The sequence below is a fragment of the Hemiscyllium ocellatum genome, chromosome 22 (assembly GCF_020745735.1).
Source record: "Hemiscyllium ocellatum isolate sHemOce1 chromosome 22, sHemOce1.pat.X.cur, whole genome shotgun sequence".
Taxonomy (NCBI): Eukaryota; Metazoa; Chordata; class Chondrichthyes; order Orectolobiformes; family Hemiscylliidae; genus Hemiscyllium; species Hemiscyllium ocellatum.
The window spans coordinates 54,412,526-54,426,960 of record NC_083422.1 but is presented as its reverse complement, the minus strand read 5'-3'; the positions used below and the strand labels follow the sequence as shown (position 1 = coordinate 54,426,960).

Sequence of the window (14,435 nt, the reverse complement as noted above, 5' to 3'; positions counted from 1 at the left end):
GGAGTGTCACTTGGGGAGAACTTGCAGGTCGCACTGTCCCATTAGTCTGCTGCCTCTGTCCCTCTAGGTTGTTTTGAATGTGATATTGAAGGAGTCTTTGTGAGTTGTTGTAATGTATCTTGTGGATGGTATGCACTGTCTCATCCAGCATGGACAAAATGGATCAAGTAGTCTCCTCCTGTGTCATCTAGGAGAAAGTGAGGACTGCAGATGCTGGAGATTAGAGTTGAAGAGTTTGAAGCTGGAAAAGCACCGCCGGTCATGCAGCATCTGAGGGGCAGGAGAATCGACGTTGACTCCTGATGAAAGGCTTAAGCCTGAAACATTGATTCTCCTGTTTCTCGGATGCTGCCTGACCAGCTGTGCTTTTCCAACACCACTCTCTTCTCCTGTGTCATAACAGTTATGTGATTGATTCACTGTTGCTACTGTCTCTGCTCCCAGCTGCAAAACACCAGGTGAGCCCCAAGTGAATACAGGAAGTGCTTCAATGCTACCCTCGGGGCCACACTGGGGAAGTGCAGCATTCCCACAGACACCTAGGAATCACTGGACCAAGACCGTCCAAAGTCGGGGAGGTGCATTCGGGAAGGCATGCAGCGCCTGGAGAGTAGCTGTTGGGAAAAAGCAGGAGCTGAGGGAAAACAGGGAAAGGATGGCGCTGTCACATTCTTGCCCCACCCACCCCCTTTCTGTGACCACCACCTGTCCCCGCCCCCCAGTGTAACAGAGCCTGGGGTAGCCCCATCAGTCTATGTAACCTCCTGCAAACTCACTCTGAGAATCATCCTCGTCTGTGAGGGACCCCCCAATGATGATGATGTGTGTCATTGGTGGAGGGAGTGAATGTTTAAGGTGGTCTATAGGGTGCGAATCAAGCAAGCTACTTTGAGCTGAATGGCATCTGGCCTCTTGAAGGTTGTTGGAGTTGAACTCACCCAGGCTAGCACAGGTCAGGGCTGTGTTGGAAATGTAATTGGTGGACAGATTTGGGGATTGAGAAGATGAATTACTTGCTGCAAGTTTCCCAGTCTCTGATCCCTTGATGTGGTGATCCAGTTCAGTTTCTGGTTAGTGGTAGTCCCCAGAATGTTGATAGTTGGAGATTTAGCAATGGTAATACCATTGAATGAAAATGGGAGATGGTTAGATTCTCTCTCTCTTGGTGGAGATAACCATGACCTAAAACTAGTATGGTGTAAATGTTGATTGACACTGATCAGCTGAGTTCTGCATGAGGATTCAGGTTGCTTCGATATCTGAGGATTTACAAATTGTGCAGAAAAATCATCAGTAAACATCCCCACATATATTGTGAGTATGTTCGCCGAGCTGGGAAGTTGGTTTGCAGATGTTTTGTACCCTTTCTAGGTCACATCCTCAGTGCTGTGGAGCCTCCTGTGAAGCGCTGCTCTAATGTGTCAGTTGGAATTTATTTGGTTTCATTCCACTGCTTCCAGTTGCCAGTTCCAGTTGTTCATTGGCCTAGACCCAGTTTTATTGCAATGTGTTTATTGATTGGACAACACAACAATAATAGGACAATCCAAACAGAGGACAACCAGAGAATTTCTAGAAGCATGGCACTAATCCACGGATCCATCAATAAACACATTGACCTAGACCCAATATACTGACCACCGCAACAAACAACTAGAACCAGCAACTGGAAGCAGCACAAATGAAGCCAAACAAATTCCAGAAGACGTAGCACAGCAGTGCTTCACAGGAGGCTCCACAGCACTGAGGATGTCTCCTAGAAAACATCTGCAAACCAACTTCCCAGTTTGGTGAACATACCCACAACCACAGCAACCAGCACCTGAGCTACAAATCTTTACATAGACCTTGATCCCCACGTATGAATCATAGAATTCCTACATGGTGGACGTAGGCCATTCGGCCCATTGAGTCCATGCTAACTCTCTGAAGAGCATTCCACCCCAACCCACTCCTCTCTTCATTTCCGTAACCCTACATTTTCCATGGCTAATTCACTTGGCCAGCACATCCCTGGATGCTATAACCTCCCTATGTCTCACTTTGAAGCAGCTGAAACCTAATTAGTTGGGCCTAAGACACTCCCCTGTTGAACTCCTGAGTGATGTCATGGGACTGAGAAAACTGACCTCCAACAATCATGACTATCTTCCTTTGTGCCAGGTATGACTTCAGCCAGTGCAGTTTTCCTCCAATTCCCATTGGCTTTAGTTTTGCTTGGGCTCCTGAGTGATCAAATCCGTTCTTGGTGTCAAGAGCTGTAACTTTCACCTGACCTGTGGAATCCAACTCTTTTGTTCATGTCTGGACCAAGGCTGTAATGAGGTCAGGAGTTGAGTGGCTCTGGCAGAACCCAAACTGGGCATGCTATTGCTGAGTAATTGTTGTTCGACATCCCTATCACTCAACTTCCATCACTTTCATAATGATTAAGAGTAGATCGATCGTATGGTAACATTGGCCGGATAGGATTTTTCCTTACTTGGGTAAAGGGCAACCTGGGCAACTTCCCTCATTGCTACAGTACCTGCAATTCACAATGGGATATAAAATCTGATTGAAGATTTGTAGCTCGGGTATCCGTTGTTGTGGTTCTGCTCGCCGAGCTGGAAGTTTTTGCTGCAAACGTTTCGTTCCCTGGCTAGGGAACATCATCAGTGCTGTTGGAGCCTCGTGTGAAGCGCTGCTTTGATGTTTCTTCCGGTATTTATATTGGTTTGTTCTTGCCGCTTCCGGGTGTCAGTTTCAGCTGCAGTGATTTGTATGTGGGGTCCAGGTCGATGTGTCTGTTGATGGATGTTCTTGCCGTTTCCGGGTGTCAGTTTCAGCTGTAGTGGTTTGTATATGGGGTCCAGGTCAATGTGTCTGTTGATGGAGTTTGGGGATGAATGCCATGCTTCTTTAGACCTGGACACCATATACAAACCACTACAGCTGAAACTGACACCCGGAAACGGCAAGAACATCCATCAACAGACACATCGACCTGGACCCCACATACAAATCACTGCAGCTGAAACTGACACCCGGAAGCGGCAAGAACAAACCAATATAAATACCGGAAGAAACATCAAAGCAGCGCTTCACATGAGGCTCCAACAGCACTGATGATGTTCCCTAGCCAGGGAACGAAACGTTTGCAGCAAAAACTTCCAGCTCGGCGAGCAGAACCACAACAATGGGATATGGCAGGATCACAAAACCTAGATTTGATCCATTTGTTATTGGATTACCTAGATTTGCTTATTGCATGCTCCCTCAGTTGTTTGGCATGGAAGTAGTCCTGTAACTCCACCTCATCTTTAGCTATCCCTGGTGCTTTCCTTGCATGCTCTCCTTCACCAAACCAGGGTGTATTTCTTCTAGTTAACTGGCAATAGTGAAGCGGAGGGTATGCCAGGACATGAGGTTACAGGTTATGATTGAGTACAGTTCTGCTGTTGTTGAACCCACTTGATATCCAGTTTTACGTTACTAGATTTACTTGGAATCTATTTGAAAAAGCATAGCGGTGGTGCCACACTACATGGAGAATGGTACCCTCAATATGAAGAAGAAACTTGTCTCCAAAAGGATTGTGTGATAGTCAGTCATAGAATCGTAGAATCCTACCAATATTGTCACAGGTGGATGCACTGATGACATAAATAGATTGATCAAGATGAAATCAAAGAAAGTTTTTTCCTCATGTGAGCTCCCTCATCATCTGCCACAAATCAGGTTCAGTAATTATGTCCTTTAGGACTTAGCCAACTCATTCAATGAGTGGCACCACTGAGTCACTCTTGGCAATGGACTCTGAAGTTCACCATCCAGAATACATTCTATATTTGCTACACTCAATGCTTCATACAATTTTTTAAAAAATCATTGGAAGAGGGCATTGCTGGCTAGGCTAGCATTTCTTGCTCATCCCTAATTGCCCAGAGGACAGTTAAGAGGCATGCACGGGTAGTGATTCCTAAGCTAAGAGGGGCAATAGATCATAATCAGCAGGTGGTTTCCTTTCCCATGTTTGGCTTGAGACTTTGTGTCTGTTGAATCCCCATTTACTTCCTTATGCTGAGGAACTACTGGCAATGGGAGAAGGTCAGCAGTTGCCAATGTAGATAAATATTCAGCATCAATAACGCCTTTGGAATTCGCTTTTGGTTGAGGCCAAAACATTATGTATTTTCAACAAGGAGGTAGATACAGCTCTTGTGGCTAAAGGGATGGAGGGCTTTGGGGGGAGGGCAGGATTTGGGTAGTAAGCGATGATCAGCCATAATCATATTGGGTCAAGGAGTCAAATGGCCTACTCTTCCTTCTACCTTCCATTTCTATTTGAGACCTAAAGTCAATGTTTGAGGACTCTAAGGGAAATTCTATCCTGACTGTATACCAACATGCCACACCTCTGCTGAATCAGGGATGGTTACGGTGATGTATGAGACACTGTCTATTAGGTATATTTATGAAAAGGTCACTAATTCTAATGCCTGACCATGTCCCATTCCACACAATGCAAAAAGAAGCGTAATTGTCTTTTTATTCTTAACATCTGAAAAATGATGAGTACAAAACAAATCACCAAAAAACAAGCACTTCTTCCCACTGACAACTCTTATCTCTTCCTTGATGTTGGGCAGCCTTACATGCTTTCTGTTGTACTAGTATTTGTAGTGCACCACTAATGGTGGGCTGTCTAAACCCAGGGATTATCAGACAACATGCGTAAACCAATACATTAACACAAGGTTATCAGCAAACAGCCTCAGCAGGCAATTAATCCACCAGCAACAACCTCCAGGAGAACCAAACGATTTCTTTTTTAAGTCCCCATTCTCTGATTTATATTAGGTTCTCCACCTTAAGCATCCCGTGAGAAATGGATGGGCAAGTGTTTTATCAATATCCTGCTCACACACAGTCTTGACATAGGAGCATAGGAACAGGAGTGGCCCATTTAACTGTAATAGCCTGTTACTGCCGCATTCAGTAAGATCATGATTGATTTGTGACCTAACTCCAGACACCCCAATATCCCCAATACTGGTGATTAACAAAAATACATCAGTTTCAAATTTAGGGACGTAGGGAATTAACATCTGACCTAGCATTAACTGATGTTCATGGAATAGAGTTCCAAATGCATCCACTATTCTTTTTTCTGGAAGATTTGCAAACTATTCTCTGAAGTCCTGGCTCTAATAGTTAGGCTCTATCCCTTGGAGACTGGACATTTGACCTTTTTGGGAAGTCACAACTGGGAGCAAATATTCACGCCCCCCCCCCCACCTCCCCGCCCCACCTACACACAACCCCCCACCCCACCTTGGCCCTATGTGTTGCTATGCCACTGTACTTTAACCTTTCAACATAAAATCAGTAACAATTCTAATAATGCCACACAAGTATAAATCAATTTTAAATCTGCTTGATTAAGATGGATAATCTGCTCTCTTCTCAATCTATTCCCAGATCCTAAGCTCTCTGATCCCACCCAACCTGATTTCCACTTACACCTTTATATTGTGGGACTAATGTTGAGGTGACTGAAGACAAAAACTGCTGGAGGTCATAGTGGGTCAGGCAGCATCCATGGAGAGACAGCAAGCCAACATTTTCAGTCCAATGACTCTTCATCAGTGCTGACATGAGATGTGGAGGGGGCAGCATTTATGCAACAGTGGGGGAGCATGGGGCAGGGGGCCACAGGGGTTGAGTGCTGGGGGGGAGAAACTGTCACAGTGCAGATTAAGTGATTGGAATGTAAGAATGGCAGAACAATGGCGTGTCTAACTACCGAACAGGAAAGAACAGAAGCTCCCATTGGAGTGGGGAGATGGGAAAGAGGACATGATGATAGAGAATCCAACCAGTGAAGCTAAAAGGGAGGGAGTGGGAGTGGGTACAATATCTGAAGGTGCTGAAGGTGGGACTAGATTGGGTTGGGATATCTGGTCAGCATGGATGAGTTGGACCGAATGGTCTGTTTCCATGCTGTACATCTCTATGACTCTATGACTCTAAAGTTGTAAAGTGCCTATTCTGAAGATGAGATATTGTTTCTTCAGATTGCGTTGTGATTCACTGGAGCATTGTAGCATGCCGAGGGTAGGCACATGGACATGCAAGCAGGACACTGTGTTAAAATGATCAGCTATGGGAAGGTAGGGGTCATGCTTGTGCATGGACCTCAGGTGTTTTGCCAAGTGGTCACCCAGTCTGTGTTTGGTTTCCCCAGTGTAGAGTAGGCCACAATAGGTGCAGAGAATGCAATAAACCAGATTGTAAGAGGTACAGGTGAAATGCTGCTTCACCTGGAAAGGCTGTTTAGGCCCTTGGATGTTGAGCAGGGAGGAGGTGAAGAGGCAGGTCTGTTGATGATCTAGAGAATTATCTAACAACAATAATAATTAACCTCTGATTGAACTCAAGACCTAGTCAGACCAGCAGCCTGTACAAATATTGGAACTTAAGGAAATGGGATAATTGTTATATGTTCCTCACATCCCATATTAAGCATGAGCAATACCACTGGTGACCAGCTAGTGTAATATAATATACATTTCCAGTTTTTGGTCAATTTTACCACATATTTGTATTTTTTGTTTCAATGTAGCAGGCAATTTGACCCAGAACTGTGGCATTTGTGCACTGTATTCATGATATATGAATTATAGGTACCCTGAATAAAGAAAATCAACTCAATTATTCCATGCATACTGTACTGGGCACTAATACCAGTAAATGGCATCCAGCATTAATCATTATTCAGTGACCAAGGATGTAAAGCATCCACAACAATTCAAAAAAGTACCAGAAGTTTTCATCTTTCTACATATGCAAAAAGTTTAAAATTTACATGCAAATGACATACAAATGAATACTGAGATTAAATACCTGACTGAAGTGTCTATTACTTGTTTTTTATTTGTTAATCTGAAATCCAGTTAGCCTATTTGGATTCCCAATTGAGCACATGTACTTATGGCCAACATATTTAACAACCTGGATTAAACTGTGCTATGTGGATTGGGTATTTAAGAGATGATTCTACACAGCATGGTAATATCTCAACATTCAATGGCAACAAATTAGCACCTGATTGGGAGGTGAAGTCAAAATGCTTACTCATGCACTAAGCAGTAATGACTGAGTATAATCATATTGTCATGTAGCAGCAACAAGGTTTTTGTTTTTGTTATTCTTCAGACTCCCAGGAAAAGAAATTAACTAGGACACCTCTGGACTGCGAAGTCTCTGCCTGGTCTCCCTGGGGTCTGTGCAGCCATAGCTGTGGGATTGGCATCCGAGAAAGGACACGGTTCATAATACAGCACCCTGCCAATGATGGGGAGACCTGTCCAAGCTTGCTGACCCAGGAAGAATGCAAGGAATCTCCTTGTCAGACTCAAGTGGCAGATAGCAACATCACTGTTTCAGAGCCAGCAGAAGGAACTGCAATGTCATACTTAGAGACAAACCTGAATGAAAGCGCGGGCTCCAACTCACTGGAAGAACCCCAGTCACCACACAATGAAACAGACAATATCATAGCATCGTCTCATCCTGTTGATTGGCAAGTTGAAGAAAGTGAACAGTTTCTGAAAATCATAAGTAAGTTACCATTTCTCTTCTTTCCTGGAGCTTTTTGTTCTTGTACCTGCCCACCAGAACGACTAATGTAGGCATGAGGACATCAGAAGGTTCAATCCCCAAACCTGTGAGGAGTTAGCCAATCCTACCAATTTACACAACAAGTTGCAGCATTACAATAAAAAGCATATAATCTGTTCTATTGATGTTAGTTGAGAGGCTTTATTCCCCCATCAACTGCATCTATCTGAGAGGGCAGATAGGGGCTTAATTTAATGTCACAATTGGGAGACAAGATCTCTGACTGTCTCATACTCCCTTTGCGCTGCACTTGAGTGTCAATCTAAGTTTTATGCTCAAGACTCTGGAGTAGATTTGGAACTCTCAATCTTCTGAATCAAAGGTGAGGGTGTAACCTCCTGAGCCACATTTACCATGTTGAAATTTATTATTTCCCTCTTCACATTACATACCATGTCTACTGTCCAACTACATTCTAATTTTACCAGTTTCATCATGGCCATCCTCCATGTGCAGGTTTTGCCCATGAGTTATTAGATCACTGAAGTGTTCAGCCAGTACTGAATTTTTCCTCATCTGATATCTGTACAATTGCACTTTCAACAGAGATCACTGAAGAGCAAAGGGGCACAGGAATCTAAGGCAGCCTATTAGCACACAATAATTGTGGTTGACTCATTCATCAAGGCTGAAGATTGAAACAGGAAGACTCCATTTTTCAGGCTTACGATTCCACATTGGAAAACATACTAACCTATTGAGCAATGGATGCGAAATATAGTTTTCCATAAACATTTCCCTTTTATAACGTCGACTGCTGATCTAGACAATTTACAATTTGGGAACTAAATGTTAATCAAACACAAAAAGAATTGAAAGTAGTTGTTCAGAAATACAAAACTTGAGTATTGCTGAATAAAGTCAGATTTTGTTGAAGTTTTTTATCTTTCACTCATCAGGTCAATTCACAAGAAATACCAATGTAACAAGACATAAAAGCAGAAGCAGACCATTGATAATCCTCAAATCTACTTTCCTGCCTTTTTCCTATATGCTTGATTGTCTTACTGATTACAAATCCACCTCAGCCTTAATGCCCAACCTCAGTAGCCTTCTGCAGTAAATAATTCTGCAGATTCACTTCCCTTTGAGAGAAAACAAATCTCCTCCTCATCTTTGTCATAAATTAGCAACCACTTACTCTGAGATTATGTTCTCTGGTCCTAGACTTTACCACAAGGGAAAACAACTTCTCTGCACCTACTCTATCAAGCCTCTGAATAATATTATATGCTTCAATAACATCACCTCTCATCCTTCCAAATTCAAATCAGTACAAGTCCAACCTATTCAATCCATCCCTCCACACCCAGGATCAACCTTGTGAACCTTCTCTGGACTGCCTCCAGTGCTTGTAATAGTCAAATTTCATTTGCTAACCTATCAACGCTCCTTTCTCTTCCAACATAAATGTTTTCTTTTTACACTGGTGAATTGACCTGATGGGTGCAGAACAAAACGTTTTGACAAAATATGCTTGTTCTTTCAGCAACACTCAACACTAAAAGTCTCAAGAAAAGTATCTATGAATCTGAAAGACTCCAACTGGAAAAAATGCACAGTGAATTTATCAGCATCTGAAAAGGCAGATGAGGGAAGTATTGTTTATGTAACACATGGTGAGGATTTACAGTGCAATGGCTGCTGGGCTAGAATTCCTACAATGTGGAAGACAGCTATCCGGCCTATCAAATCCACACCAATCCTCCAAACAGCATCCCACCCAATTTCTGTAACCCTGCAATTCCCATGGCCAACCCACCCAACCTAAACATTCTGAGACATCATGGATAAATTAGCATGGCTAATCCAGCACACCTTTGGACTGTATGAGGAAACCCACATAGGCATGGGGAGAATGTGTAAACCCCACACAGATTGTCACCCAAAGGTAGAAGAAAGTGAGGACTGCAGATGCTGGAGATCAGAGCTGAAAAATGTGTTGCTGGAAAAGTGCAGCAGGTCAGGCAGCATCCAAGGAGCAGGAGAATCGACGTAGAATCAAACTCAGGTCCCTGGCACTACAAGGCACTGGCCTTAACCACTGAGCCACCATGTCACCTAGCTGTGGAAGCATTTTTAAAATGCTTTCTCATGATATGGGGTTAGTTAGCTAGGCCAGCTTTTGTTGTCCGTCCCTAACTGCTCTGAAGAAGGTGGCAGTTAGTTACCTTCTTAAACCACTACCGTCAATGTGGCATTGGTACACTCATAGAACTGTTTGGGAGTGAGCTCAAGGACTTTGACACAAATATATTTAATAGTAGTCTACAAAGGAACTTAGATAAATAATGAAAATAGAAAAAGTCACAAGATTTCCGAAAAGAACAGGGGAGTGGGATGGTTGGATTAGGCTGGCTGACCATGTAGGCTACCTCTTCTGTGCTGTATTCAATGATTGTATGAATTATTTTTTTGCCCTGGTAAATTGCAATTCTTAATGCCTCTGAACTCATCTATCATCTCAAAAGTGGCTGAGGAAATTTCTGTTGACAGATATAAGTCCATTTTCAGAGAGTGCAACATGTTGTAAGTTTTACACCGCACACCAAATACTAACAGCATTTGATTATCTCAAGAGGGATAACTTTGACCATGACTATTGTTCAGTCAGCCACACATTACCTATCACATTCAAACCAATTACCTGATAGGAACCTTTCCCCTCATTAATTCTGCAGTTCCAAACTCGTCAGTACTTTCAACATGAAAACCAATAACTGGAAATCAGTATTTCAGAGTTGTTTATCGCTTTGAGGTTTTGAAAAAAAAATTCATGAGATACTTGAATTGTTGGCATGGGTTGTCCATCACTAATTGCCCTTGAACAGTTGAGAGTCACATTTAAACTAGCTTTCCTAGAGGATAGCATGAGCAAGCCAGATGGACTTTTTAACAACAATCAATGATAGCTGTGATGGTCATCATTACTACTGACTGGCTTTATTTTCCAAATTAATGCAACCAAATTCAAATTCACCGCAGTTACAATGTTGAGCTTTGAATCCAGTCACCACACCATTAGCTTGATTCTTTGGATTATCTAGCAAACACTATTTCCATCACACCACCATTTGCCTTAAAGTTAGCTCAGCTTACCTGACACTTGATTCTGTTTATATTTCTGTTTATACAGATGAAAGCAGGTGGATCTCCAAGGCTGGAGCTCCATTCAATGAGAGTATGCTAGCATTGCAAAATGCTTCCAGTGACCAGCCTTTCAACTCAATTACAACATCAGAAGAGGGTGGATAAGAAGCATCCCACTGTTCAATCACCAGATCCCATGTTGGTTATGATTAACTATGTAGCTTAAAGGAATAAAATTGTTTATAAAGCATTTATGTAGAATCTGATTATATATTGGCTTATGAGGAGAGACTGAGTAGACTGGGACTATACACATTGGAATATAGAAGAATGAGGAGGATCTTACAGAAATATACAAAATTATGAAGAGGATAGATAAGATAGAAGTGGGGGGAGGGTTGTTTCCACTGAAACTAGAACTCAGGAGTATAGCCTCAAAATAAGGGGAAACAGATTTAGAACTGAGTTGAGGAGGAACTTCTTCATCCGGAGGGTTGTAAATCTGTGGAATTCCCTGCCCAGGGAAGTAGTTGAGGCTACCTCGTTGAATGTTTTTAAGATGAGTTTAGATAGATTTTTGAACAGTGAAGGAATTAAGGGTTATGGTGAGCAGGCAGGTAAGTGGAGTTGAGTCCACGAAAACATCAGCCATGATCTTATTAAATGGTGGAGCAGACTCAACATGCCAGATGGCCTACTCCTGCTCCTGATTCTTATGTTCTTATGTGATGTTGCTTAAATGAGAACCGAGGAGCACATGGCAAAATCAGAGACATTGGCACCGGACACATTGTATAGATGATCTGTGAGATTTTACTCTCATGGCATAGTTTTGCTGAGCAAGTTGAGAAGCTGTCACATAAATGTTTGATAGGATTGAGGCCATGGTACTGAGGTTAGATCAGTAAGAGGTAAGGTTTAGATATTTTCTGAATCAACCTGTTCAGATTGGTTACAACACACCTCTGGAGCAGGTGGCACTTGAACCCAGGCCTCCTGTCCCAGAGGTAAGGTGCCACTATCACTGCATTTCAAACACACTTCTAGATTTTTTTCAATATCAACCTGCTATTACACACCTCTGGAGCAGGTGGGACTTGAACATGGGCCTCCTAACTCAGAAGTAGGGACACTACCATTGTGCCAAAAGAAACCCAGGAGGAAGTGGAGTTAATTGTAAATATCTGTGTGAGTTTGTGTGAGTTTTATAGGCTTCCATGGAGTTCTCTCCTTCTCAACACTGCTGTTGGCCTGAGGTGTGGTGACTCTCCGATTAATTGCAGATTGGGGTGAAAAGAGGCCATTTACACATGACAGCAATGATTTTGCAGTTACAGAACTAACTCTACAGCTGTACAATAAGAAACACTCCGCTCCAGACTGTTTCATTAAGAGTGCATTACATGACTGGGAGGTGCTCGCCCACAGCTTCACTTCGGTGCCCTTTTACATGAAGGTTGCGTAAAAATAATTAGGCCATTGAATTGTGGCAACTGTTATTCAGAATAAAAATGTCTTTGTTCTACCTTGTATGAAGAAACATGAGCTTCTCCTGCGTTCAGAGGTTGGGGAGGTGGTGGGAGGTGATGGAAGCAGACTGACTTTGGCAGTTAATTTTTCTCCGCTATTCTGATGTGTAATTGCTGCTAATCAGATCACAAACTCAAGTTTGCAGGGCTGCTTCCCATTCCGAGTGTAGCCACCAGCTGGGAGCAGCGCGCTGTTTTGATACTGGAGCCTAGGCCCTATAAATCATGTCACTGGATTAACAGTCATCATGAGAATTCCATACATACCAAGTAAATCAGCTTGCAGTGTAATAGCTGGCTCTCAGCAAGGGCTGACTGATCTGTTGGGGTGTCCATTCACCTTTGGCATCTCGGTCAAAAACTCAATTAACTTGTCCTTAGAGGGTTCAGTTGGGGCCACCCCTCCCAATGTGCAGTAAGAACACCTCCTTTAGTCCTTCCCTTCTCTGTAAGTGACCATGGTCCCTTGGGAATGCTCTCTCACTGGACACATCGGGATGGTGAGCTTAACCTAAGGATCACCATTACCTCAGGTGAGGGTCAAAGTTGAAAAGGCAGGGTCTTCACTGGAATTGAATCTACGCTTTCGGCATCACTCTGCATTGCAGACCAACTGGGCTAACTGACCCCCACAGTGGATGCCCTTGTCTGTACCTGTCTCATGGTTAACTAATTAATCAAGCTATAATCAATAAGCCAACAAGTGTCTGGTGTTAGTTCCTCTCTGGCTTCCACTCAACAAGACCTCTGGTCCAGGACTTCAGTTATATTCATAAAACTGGCTTCTACCATCTGGAAGGACACGGGTAGCAGATACATGGAAAATCACCATCTACAAGTTCCCCTCCAAGCCACTCACCAGCCTGACTTGGAAATGTATCACTGTTCATTTAATGTCACTAGATCAAAATCCTGGAATTCCATTCCTAACGGCATAACAGGAGTCCCTACACCATGTGAACTGAAGAAGTTCAAGATGACAGCTCACCGCTTCAGGGCAACTAGGGACAGACAATAAATGCTGACCTAGCCAGTAATGCCCATATCCTACAAACAAATTTAAAAATGAGAGAAGTTGAGGCCTTTAGCCCCAATTTTAAAACATCACTCGCAGGAAGGGGTGGGTTCAGATTGGATTGAATTGACTCTCTTCCTCAATTTATGCTCCACTGGGCTTCAATCTGTGTGAAATGTTCATTGCAACTTCTGTCAATATTTTTGCTTGCAATTGAAAGAGAATATGGCTCCAGGGAGCATCTGGAATTCTGCCTGCAGTTTACATGCAGGAGGCTTCATTCTTCATGGGTTAGCAGCTTTCCTTCATCCGTGGAGTAGATGACGTTATGTTTCTGACTTAGTCTCAGCAACTCTTGCTTATATTCCAAATGCATCAATGGCTTCAGACAAAGAATTGGGCGGATACAAACTGATATGTATAAGGTGAGGAAAGGAAGAGACTTTTGAAAGACACAATTCCAGTTTCACTTGTGGCCCAGATTGTTTCCGAGCATAATCCATCAACAGAAACTTCAGACAATATAAAATAGCAACCACCAGAATCAAAGGAATAAATTTCATTTTTGTAGCACCTTTTAAAATATTCAGGACATCCCAAAGTGCTATACTAACAATGAAGCATTGCTGAACTATAATCACGGTTGGAAATAGGAAATGCAATAGGCAACTTACGCTCAGTGACCAGGATACCTATTTTTTGGTGATGTTGGTGGACAGAAAATATTGTATCCTTCCTAGTCCCAGTTCTTGTCACCATATTCCTACAATGTAGTGAAATCCAGACTGTAGTAACATGTAAGAATACTGGAGAAACTCCACCAGAAATGCCTCTACTGCATTCTCCAGATTCAAATAGAATAAATGCTAGTGACCTCCATGAGGTCAGTTATCCAGGCGTTCAGGCAAGTCTCCAATAAAAACAATTTCAGTGAAGAGGACACTGTGTCTGGAAAGCTAAAACATAAAAAAAATCGGAAAAGTGGTCTTTGAGCTTGCTCTACATTCAAAATGATCATAGAGTCATAGAGTCATAGAGATGCACAGCATGGAAACAGACCCTTCGGTCCAACCCAATGCTGACCAGATATCCCAACCCAATCTAGTCCCACCTGCCAACACCCGGCCCATATCCCT

The 14,435-nt window shown here is 42.8% G+C and overlaps 1 protein-coding gene across 1 annotated transcript in view; it reads left to right on the top strand.

The window, feature by feature from the left end:
• LOC132826171 (spondin-2-like) overlaps window positions 1–10,920 on the top strand; it is a 35,456-nt gene extending 24,536 nt beyond the window's left edge. Inside the window, exons 4-5 of the mRNA XM_060841814.1 lie at window positions 7,201–7,605; window positions 10,802–10,920. Of these exons, the coding sequence (XP_060697797.1) occupies window positions 7,201–7,605; window positions 10,802–10,920 (524 nt within the window). The remainder of the gene's footprint in view (window positions 1–7,200; window positions 7,606–10,801) is intronic.
• The last annotated feature ends 3,515 nt before the right edge of the window (window positions 10,921–14,435 follow it).